Consider the following 10979-nt stretch of genomic DNA (forward strand, 5'->3'; position numbering starts at 1 on the left):
TGACCTACCTTAATTTTCCAAACAGAAATCCTTGCACCTCATCAATTGGGTCACTATCACCTATTACTGTTGAATTTATATCTGTACCTACAAAATTATGAACAACATGTAAATTATGAAGTTATTGTAATAGATAGGAAAAGGTCAATAACAGAGAAGACAGGCTAGGACAAAAGCAAGTCAATTCTATTTTTCTAACATGAGGATAATCCCTATACTTTCTAAAATATAATGAGCATTCTTCCATTTCTTAAGAGTCTCATATTACTGATCTTGATTTTGTATTTCGTATCCTGTTATCACGGCCACATTTTAAATGGGTGGCAATTTCCAATTATCCCCACTACCTTGATTGTTCTGCTTTTATGCTGTCTCCTCATTAACCCCATCATATCTATGGACTACAAAGGAGATTAGTGTTGAAAATTTTTCTCTTAACTAAAAGATGTCACTTATTTAAGTCACTCAGAACTTAAAATGGACATCATAGAGCCTCGGTGGTGCAGTGGTTAGAGTGCTGTACTGCAGGCCCCTTCTGCTGACTAGCTGCTGTTCAAATCCCACCAAGCTCAAGGTTGACTCAGCCTTCCATCCTTCCGATATGGGTAAAATGAGGACCCAGATTGTTGGGGGCAATATGCTGACTTAGAGAGGGCTGTAAAGCACTATAAAGTGGTATATAAGTCTAAGTGCTATTGGTATTGCTATTTAACATCAAAAACATCATCAAAAAAGCACAACAAAGAATGCTCTTCCTACAACAATTCAGAAAACTCAGACTGCCCAAGGAGCTGCTGATACAGTTCTACAAAGGAATCATTGAGTCTGTCATTTGCACCTTTAAAATTGTCTGATTTGGCATAGCAACCAAACAAGACAAACACAGACTTCAACAGATAATTAGGAGTGCAGAAAAAATAACTGCAACCAGCCTGCCTTCCACTGAGGATCTGTATACCGCATGAGCCAGAAGAAGAGCTGTAAAAATATCTACAGACCCCTCATATCCTGTACATAAACTGTTTCAACTTCTTCCCTTAAGACGACACTATAGGGCATTGCATACCAAAACAACTAAGACACAAGGACAGCTTTTCCCCCCATGCCATCACTCTACTAAACAACTAATTCCCTCAACACTATCTTGTGCCCTGGGATGTCAAACCACTTAGTAGGGCTGTATTACTATTATCCTTCTCATCTTTCCTATTACGTACCTATTTCCTTAGCTTCTTATGACTTTGTTGTTTGTATCTTATAATTTATGCTGATTGCTTATTTTGCATCCTATGATTATCACTGAGTGTTGTATCTTATGATATATGATGATTGTTTCTTTTGATTATGATCATGATTTATCACTTGTTGCTTGTATGTACACTGAAAGCTTATGCACCAGAGACAAATTCTTTGTGTGTCCAATCACATTTGGCCAATATGATACTCTACTCTACTCTATATTCTGTTCTTGAACTGCATGCAACAATAGTCATTCTTCATTTTGCCTCAAAAACAATCAGAATAGTTTTTATTAGTAGTTAAATAAGACATTTTGAAAAGTCAACACATTCTCTTGTTTTCAAGATTTTAAAGCTATTAATAACAATCAGGATGGATTATATTGATGAAATATGGTAATTTTTGTTTTAGGGGGATGCCTTCAAGCCCTAGCAATTTTCTGGACATATCACTGTAGCTTTCTTGGCAAGGTTTTTCAGAAATAGTTTGCCGTTTCTTTCTTCTAGGACTTTCTGGGAGAGGGTGACTGATCCAAAGTCACCCTGCTGACTTTATGCCTAAAATGGGATTAGAATTTATGGTTTACTAGTTTCTAGCCTAGTACCTTAACCATTACACCAAACTGGCTCATACATCATTTTTGTTCTTTTCATACATACATCACTTCGCTGTCTTCATTCATAATCAAATTTATTGAAAAGGGGGAATCACACTAGGCAAGTAACTGTATGATAGGAATTCGATTTTGTTGTGTATCAAATCTCCAAGAAAGAGTTTTTAATCCTTCAGAAGCCAGTAGCAAATCATATAACAAATCAGTGTTAAGTCAAGGAACTGGATAACATCTTCAGAATCTTCTCCTTGACTGACAGAATTCAACAGAGGCTCTATCCAAAGTACAGAATGAAATAGAATCATATAAATAGGGAGTCAATTTTAAAAACAAGTTCCTTGATCTAGTCTAATATTGCTTAGGCAACCAAGAGACAAATCCAGAGTGGCAAGAAAATCAAACAAGGACAATGTCATTTGCTGACTTTTTTATTGAGTGTTGATGGTTTATGATTAACATTTATTTATTTATATCCCACCTTTAAACATTTACAAATAACTCAAGGTGGCAAACAGGTGTAAAACTCCATCTTATTTTTCCCATCACAACCCTGTGAAGTGAGCTGGGCTGAGTATTTGGCCCAAAGTCATCCATTTGGCTTCCATGGCTAAGCTGGGACTAGAACTCAGTCTCCCACTTTATAGAAAATAAACAGGGGTAAATATATCAATAAAGGTCTATGGGAAGAGAAAGTAAAATGGCATTCTCTATCAGCTGCAGCCCTAATAAGCCAGATTAGACTTTCTCTTTCTCCACAAGAATTCCACTGAGTTGGGACAAAAGGCCTAAAGTGCTTATACCATTAAGAATGAGTACTAAAGTATCCTTTTCTTCCTTTACCAAGGCTATCCTTCCTTTTTATATCATGACTTTTTCAGTTTGTAAACCTGAGGAGAGGAGCTGCCTTCTTTTATTGATATGCAAATTGCACTGCTAAAGAAAGGAATATAAACACTGGAACTACATCCATTCCTAGATAAAGAAAGGTATATAAATACTATAAAGAAATAATGATTATAAATAAGTAGCCTTAAAATGCCCTGAAAAACTGTTAGGCTATGAAGAGAATCACAATGAACTTTTCATCATATCTTATTTCATCATGAAACTATTACTACTTTTAAAGGTAGGAATTCACCTTTCACCTGGGTATCGTCCTTAGCCTTATATTCTGTGCTTTTAATGGCCAACTCTACTCCGTATCCTGACAGGTAGACTTTTTCCTTATTTGGATTCTACAAGGAAATAAAAGTAAAATCACATGAATATTGTTCAACAAAACATTTGCTAGATTATTTTTTACAACTTTGCAAGACTATCAGTTATATTACCCAACCATATTTAAACAGTGCTGAGGTTTGTCTATGAAGCACTTCACAAATTAATTCAGAATTTTCATTAATCAAAGGAGTTTGTAGTAGGAACCTGCAATAGGAAATCTCTTGTTTTCTTGAAACTGCCTTTGGTTAGGAGAAAACAATGGTCTACTTATCTAAAAATCTTATGATTCCAGCAAGTCCAGAAATGTAAAAAATGAATTGGAACAAAACATTATTCTAGACAGAAATATTGGGATGCTTTTGACTACGATGGTATTCATTTCCAGGTGGCAAGTTAATACTCTGAAATGAGTTCACTGCAAAGTAGTCTTACAATTATGAAGTTTTTCCTAAAATTCAAGTGGATTATATTTTTCTGTAAAATTAATCCATTATTTTATGTTTTGCTTGTTAGAGTAAGAGAAGACAGCTAAGTGTTCTCCAAGAGATACTTTCAAGTATATAAAAAGCATTATCATACCTATCATCTTCTCAAAGCATAAACATTATGTCTCTCTTTGAAGAAGAGAAATATTCTTTAATCATCTTAACTGCCTTTTCTGAACCCTTCTTGACTTATCAAGACCATTTTTTTTAAATGTTGTATGATATTAGTTGCTGTATCTGATTTTGGATCATCTCAAAATCTCTCCCTCTTAAATCATTAATAAAATGTTAAAAAGTAGAAAAGTAAGAATTGAATCTTATGTATATCTAAACAATAACTAAATCCAGATTGATGAGAATGCAACACAATGATCTTTTCAGTTTAATTTTCTCTCAACTATACAAATAGCTACCACTATGCCATCCATAACTAATAAAAATAACATGAAGTATTTTGCAAAATTCTTTGGAAATATATGGTGAAAGAAAACCACAAACCTATGCAACAGTATAAGCAATTATTATGATTTCATAAAAGCCTTTAGACAAAATAAAAACCAGCACTTTCAATTTTAGACTGGAATAAAGATAAAACATCTATAAACAATGAATATTGCTCTGTACGATAGTATTAGAACTTACAGCAACATAATGCCTAAGAACGTAGCTGATTTCTCCTGCAGTGGCTTTTGATACAAGAAGTCTGTGAAATTCAGAGAACTGCTTTGAGCCAATCTCAGCATACATGATTACAATAGGACTTTCAGAGTTTGATCCTGGGTACTTGTGATCCCCTTTGAACATAAAAGGTTTTGGCCTGGAGCAAGGGAATATTATATAAATAAAAGCAGTGCTTTATTAAATCAGGTGCCAGAGAACAGTATATAAAGATTACTTGATTGTCATCCAATATTTGATCAAAGAGAGACACATAAACTTTCAATTCATGCACACATGAAACTAATTCTTCTGTTTTCTGAAATAAGAAAGCATAAGTAATATTCCAAATGACATAGATTTTACTGTCTTTGGAAATACATATACTCCTATTACAATGGATATTTTCAGAAGAAGACGGGAGGAATGCCACGTAGGAGAACCTTAGCTCCAATCTAATGAAAACAGATGAAATTGAATGGACAAGGCCTACACTTTCATTTAATGATACTTTGATCCAAATTAGCCCCAAATGTTATTTTAGTAACAATTATATCTGAAAGAATACTATAAATCACTAAATGTGAAAGCTATCACTGTAACAAAATATAGGAAAAAGAAAACTAAGGGGTTTGCTTGCTAAGTCAAGCAGACTGAAGTTTATGAATGAGGACTTTGAAGAAAAGCATTTATTTGCTTGCTTCTTCGCATATCAGATTAAATACTTATTACAGTCAAGACCTGTATAAAGAGAGTGGGGACTCCCCACATATTATTTCAATAATCCTCCTATTCTTCTTTTCTAATCGATCTTCAGAAATCCTCATATTAAATTTAAAAAACTATTTCCGTTTCTTAGATCACTGTTTTTTTAAAAAAAAGATCAAAATGCCTTCATTGGTGCAATAATCCTGAAATCACAGATCAATATCCATTCTCTTTAAGATCACCTCCACATTTTCCAAGTAATATTGAATTATTTAAAATGAGCAAGAATGTTTTATCAAGGCTTACATATTCTCCAGAAATAAAATCTATAAAAAAATATGATATTTATTAAAATCCCTTCAGTAACAAATGAGATCTTTAGGATGTCTTGGCAAAAAACAAAACAACCTTTTGGAAGCTGTCTGTATGAGTGTTCCAAGTCTGTCGGCTTCACAAGTCTTCTCTCCATGAACAACAAAGAATGCACTGCATTGTTCTGGTGCGGGCTCATCAGCGGCTATCTGTATTAAAATGTATCTGTTTTAATAAAATGATGACAGCTTCTATCTAATTATAATCAGAGCAGTGGGACCTTAGTATATGGTATCTTAGTGGATTCATCTGCATAGCATAATTTGATCAATAAAACTAAATGGTGAAAAGGAATAATTTTGACGGGCTAAAACTTGAATAAGAACTTATTCATAATTTTTCTGCTTTTAGTCCAGATAGATATAAGCAAGTAATATAAAATTAACTTCTCCAATCTTTCCAGTCATACATCCCACAAATAAATTGTCACTTAATTTACAATTGAGGAAATAAATGATCACTGAGCTACATGAAAAACAGGGAACAATCTTATAATAATCTGATTAGTTTTCTTCTACCTCTTTCAGCACTTTTTTTTCTCTTTGCAAATTTGTTTTATTTTCATGCATACTGTTCATGGTAAGAATGGCAGTCAATAAGAAAGATTAAAAAAAAAGAAGTTATTTGCTTTTGCAATTTTAACTGTTCCAATCAAAATAGGAGAGTTTCCATGCAATAATTTTACAGTATTACTATGACTTTATTTTTTGATCAGCAGCAAAATGGAAGGATAGAGAGTAGTTACTACAGTAGGATAACACCAAATGTGATGCCAATTAATTTAATCAATTTTAATAGTGAGGGGTAACTTTAAGATATAGTCTTGATAGGTTAAAAGGAAAAGCAACCTGTTATTTTCTATTGCATTATTATTGCTTAAAAGAAAATCTTTAAAAAACCACAAAGTTCCCAATGTTTTGTCTAACCTGCTGAAAGGCTTGAACTGTAGCTGAATAGGAGCGTAAAGACAAAGCAAACTTCAACAAGTTTTGCTGCAAAGGTGAGAGATTCTGGGAAGCAGCTTGCAGCACTGCATTGTATGAGGAATAATCAGTACCTACCAATGAACAAGATATGATATTTAGTTTACAGGGGAACACAAGAAGGATTTCAAACAACAATTGTTTCAGTTGATTTTACAATCCAGCTTCTTCCAATAAGGAATACAATTGCCTAGAGTAAAATGCAAAATCATAACATAAAACAAATAAAGAATCCATTAACAATTAAGGCAGGTCTAATCTCACTGCCATCCACATCTGACTGCAGAACAGTCTGATCTTCCAATTATGAATATCAAAACGTAATATTCTGCAGCTGTAATGAAGATATTTACTTTAAAAAAACCAATCTTCTAGGCTAAATAATATATCTAACTGATAAACCAAATAAGGATAAAAACAATTACCATTATGATGAGATGACTGAAAGTTTTGGCAAGTCTCAACAAAATTCCAGAATTTCTCATTGTCTTCTTCTGCTAAAAATTCACTGGAAAAAAATGTGTCTCATTTAAAAAAGATAGCACTGTGTCCATTAAATTTTAAAAACCAAAAAAAAACCCACTGCAATTTAGAAGACTTTGATTCAAATGTTATTTTATTATGAATTCAATGGGCATTTTTAAGTAAACCAGTGCCCTTACCTTACCTGCATATAGTTACAACATTGAAATTATACATTGATTCATCAACTTTCTAAGACCATCCAATTCACAGCAACATACGATAATACTGTTAAGACATACAAGACTGTAAAATGAATAAATGAGATTTTAGACACATAAAATGTTTCAAGGGAAAAAAGACACTGCCAACATTTTTACCTTGCTTCAAGTAACAGAGGTGTGGAAAACCACTTAGTAGTTAAGGATGTTGTAACAGCTTTTGAATGTGCTTCAACTAGGGAGAAGGTCATCCAAATTCCAATAAGTGCAATAAGAGTCCCCATCTTAAAAAAACACTAAAAAGTGAAAATATTAATATTTAAAATGCAGTCCTTAAGAAATGTAAACCATCCACTAATAGTACGAAGATTTGCAATGATTATCAGACTTCTATACAAAAATTAAAAGCACTTCTAGAAGAGATTTAATGATAATAAAATCTATGGTACAGAAATGACAACATCCACTATTCATAGTACATTTCATGGAAGAAAGTCCAGTAACACTTACACAATTGAGAATCCTGATCTTATTTAATTAAAGATCAGGAGTAACTAGTCTGGTGCCCTCCTTATATGTCAGATAATTATTATCTTTAAATGTTGGTCACATGAGATAATTATTGAAATTGAACCCAGTGTAGTTCCAGAAGAAATTGGGGATAGTTCCTGAAGTTCTGGAGCAGTTTGACTAATTATTAGACATTCTTTGGAATAAGAAAGCAACAGCAATTTCAGACTGGATTGCATCAATGCAGATTTTCTATGCATAGATGGTCCCCTGATGTTCAAAGGCATTGCAGGATATCAAGTGGTATATAATACAACTAGAGGGCTGTTGATTAAACAGTGTCACTTGGTGGGAACCTCAGAAATATACCTTCTCTGTCATGGCCCTGCCTTATGGTAGAGCCACCCCCAGTCCTACTAGGTATGCATGCAGTCCCAACCCCGCTGACCTTCAGGAAAAACGTGAAAATCTGCCTTTTCCCCAGATAAAGATGTCAGGATGTGAGGAAGTTGATTAATGTTGAGACTGTGGTTTAAGATGGATGTGAGTTTTATCAGAGAACCAGTGCTTTTGCAGTCAAATAGTTTTTATAACTATTGTTTTGTGCATTTGTTACACTTCCTTCTAGTAGATAGCTAGCCATACAAATTTAATACAGTAAATATATATGTAAACATAAAGTTGTAGGCACAAAATTCCCCGAAAGCACCAGATAGCAAATTCCCACCACAGATGTTTCTGCTCTCTCTTCTTCCACCTCCCCACAACAAAGAATGGAAGCTCTTCGGCTTTTCCGATTCTCATTCCTTTCACAGAAAAGACACAGATCATTTTGAATTCGTTAAAAAGATCGGATGATCTCCATTCCCAACCGCCAAACTAGCAAGAGTTAAAACAAAAAAAGAAGTGCCGATTGCTTAAGTTACATGACACCGGCACAAAAACCAGGAGGCGCTTTCACTTACTCTTTGCAAATACAGGAAAAGGAAACCGGTTGGGTGGGCACAAGATCAGCCTAAAACTGACGGCAGCTTATTGGGCATAACTGAACTTGACACGATCCTCCCCCAGAGTGTTGACAGACCAAATGGGTTATACTGCAGTTTCCATTCTGCCTACCCAACGTAACCGTGAGGATTCGGCATGAAAACAACCCAAGGCACTTGGCTGGGGGGGGAAACGCTGACGTAAAGTTTAGCAGGACGGAACGGCAGGTTCCTCGAGCCTAACCCTTCCCTCGATCCTTACCTTCTGCGTTAAGCAGCGGCGAGATCCCTCCGGAAACGTCCCCAGCACCAGAAGCGCTACGACACGCACTGACACCGAGGGGGCTCGCTCAGGAGCGTGGCTTCCGCCGCTGCAGCAAACCACCCGCCCTTTCCTCAGAACGATTGGGTCTCGGGTTACCCTGCCCACCGTGGTGAGATTTTCGCCTCGTTGTGTGCGGCCATTGGCTGAGCCGCGGGTGGCGAAAGGAACCTTGGGAATTGCAGTTCGAGATCCGAACGGTGACTAAGTCAAGTGTCGCGAGATGTCGAGGAAAAAAATTCAATTGGTCGCCTAGGTGACTTGTCTCCGACCACCAGCCCCAGGATTGGCTGTCGTCCTCCGTGCAGATGGCTTCGGGAGGCAAAGCAGAGCTTTCAAGGTGCACCAGAAGAGGGTGGGAAGTTGGCTTCCGCTCTCTCGTTATTAAATACCGTAGGGTTGCTGCTTTTTTAAAGTTTGTCTTTCTTGTGTGAAGTAGTTGAAGTGCTGGTAATACGGGCCGTGTTCTTTTTTGCCTATGCATATATTCTTATTTCCATTTACAAATAAAGAAGTTGCATAATCTCCTTTCATTGATTACCAATGGGAATTGCTTTCTACTCTATGTAGAGAGTGCACAATAGAATCGAGGAGTGTTCCGTTCCATCCCAACTGTTCAAGGGCTTTACGTTACCTTTACCTGGAGAAATCTAAAAAAACTGAAAAGTGAGCATTATTGCTAACCAAAATAATTTTCATTTCGAGTTTTTTAGCCAAACTTATTTAAGTTTATTTTCTCCCAAATGAAAGTCCCTCTCCCCTTTCACACTTTAAGCAATGCACACGAAAGCAGAGAGTAGATTCTAAGGCCTATGTTTTTAGGCTGCAGTTACAAGAAAGACACCAACACTGCTCTACTTCTGCATCTATTTCCTGTTCTGTAATCAGCTCGTTCATTATATGACTCCTCCAATGAGCACGAATTTCTGAGGGCCATTCTCTCCCATATAGTTGAACCTTCAGTTGAGATAGGAAGGAAAGAGACAGGGAGTAACTTGTAGTTGGAATCATAACTCAGCAAACCTTTTAGTGAGAATCCCTGAAATTACACCTCATACAAGCACTGGAAAACTTATGTTTATAGGGAGCCACTATATTATAATTGAGAAAATGGTTCTAGTGTCAATTCATGTATATTATACAAGACTTCCATTCATGGCAGAACAATATAACTACTTTTAGATGCTAATCCTGTCAGAATCAATTCCAACTACAATTAGAATGCTATAAAGAATTCTGTGTGGCTCAAGAAAAATATTATTTCCATATATTTGAAACAGGAAATTGTTACAGCTTATAAAGCTGGAATCGTTTTTGTTACATAGTGCTTTTGAACAATATTCTTTCTAATACTGGTTGAGTTCAGATAGAAATCTTATTAAACCTGGAATTTTGCCCAGCACCAGGGAGAAATACCAGTAGAAAACCTTGGAAAATATTTCATATGTCTAATTTCTCTAAAGCTTTAAAGATAAAAAGTAAATGTAATTTATGCCATGTTCTGAAATCCTTTGAAACTTGTAGAGAAACACTTTAAATTCAATATGATCTATGACAACAGATAAATTCTGCTAATCTTCAAGATTAAGATAATTTGGCTAATCAGCCCAGCAAGGCTGACTATTGTTCCTGTGTTAACACAGAATGCCATTTATTTCAGACACAGTCTACTTAATATGCGAGGCTCCTGTAAATGTTAGGGGATTAAAAACAAAGAATTGAGCGACTGAAATTCCTGAGCATCACAACTCAACTGGCTGCGCTAGAGATTTTTAAGGTTGTTGCCTAACATTTGTCAGACAGATGGCGGTAATTACAACAGCTTGAACAACCTATTACATACTGTAGTAATAATACGCGCGCGATAGAAGAGCAGGTCTGTTTATGTATGGAGAAAAACTTCACGGAAGATTATAAAATAATCCTGCTTTTGCTTTTGTCGTTCGGAAAACACGCCAATTAACAAAAAATTAAAAAGGGCGAGCTATCTTCCTTCCCGCCGACCGATAGCAAGCCAATTTCCCGCCGACTTCTAGGCACAGGAGACCCTTGCTCTGCCTCCCGAAGCCGTCTCCATGGGAGATGGCCAGCCAATCCTGTAGCTAGTGGGCGGAGACAAGCCTAGGTGTTCTGCCTCCTTGTAGGCGACCAATCGCATGTTTTCCTTTTGCTTCAACCTCTCGCGACACCTGACTTAGCC

General features: G+C 36.0%; 1 protein-coding gene across 2 annotated transcripts in view; it reads right to left on the bottom strand.

Annotated features, from left to right (window-relative positions):
* The window catches only part of UGGT1 (UDP-glucose glycoprotein glucosyltransferase 1), a 49049-nt gene extending 40112 nt beyond the window's left edge, over positions 1-8937 (bottom strand). For both annotated transcript variants that reach the window (XM_026701280.2, XM_026701279.2), the window contains exons 1-8: positions 8720-8937; positions 7121-7257; positions 6704-6786; positions 6222-6352; positions 5332-5444; positions 4201-4375; positions 2991-3087; positions 9-87 (exon numbers count right to left, since the gene is read on the bottom strand). In XM_026701280.2, the coding sequence (XP_026557065.2) occupies positions 9-87; positions 2991-3087; positions 4201-4375; positions 5332-5444; positions 6222-6352; positions 6704-6786; positions 7121-7245 (803 nt within the window). In that variant the 5' untranslated portion in view covers positions 7246-7257; positions 8720-8937. The remainder of the gene's footprint in view (positions 1-8; positions 88-2990; positions 3088-4200; positions 4376-5331; positions 5445-6221; positions 6353-6703; positions 6787-7120; positions 7258-8719) is intronic.
* Between the last annotated feature and the right edge of the window lie 2042 nt (positions 8938-10979).

The sequence above is a fragment of the Pseudonaja textilis genome, chromosome 4 (assembly GCF_049901715.1).
Source record: "Pseudonaja textilis isolate UNSWEBS1 chromosome 4, rPseTex1.2, whole genome shotgun sequence".
NCBI lineage: Eukaryota > Metazoa > Chordata > Lepidosauria > Squamata > Elapidae > Pseudonaja > Pseudonaja textilis.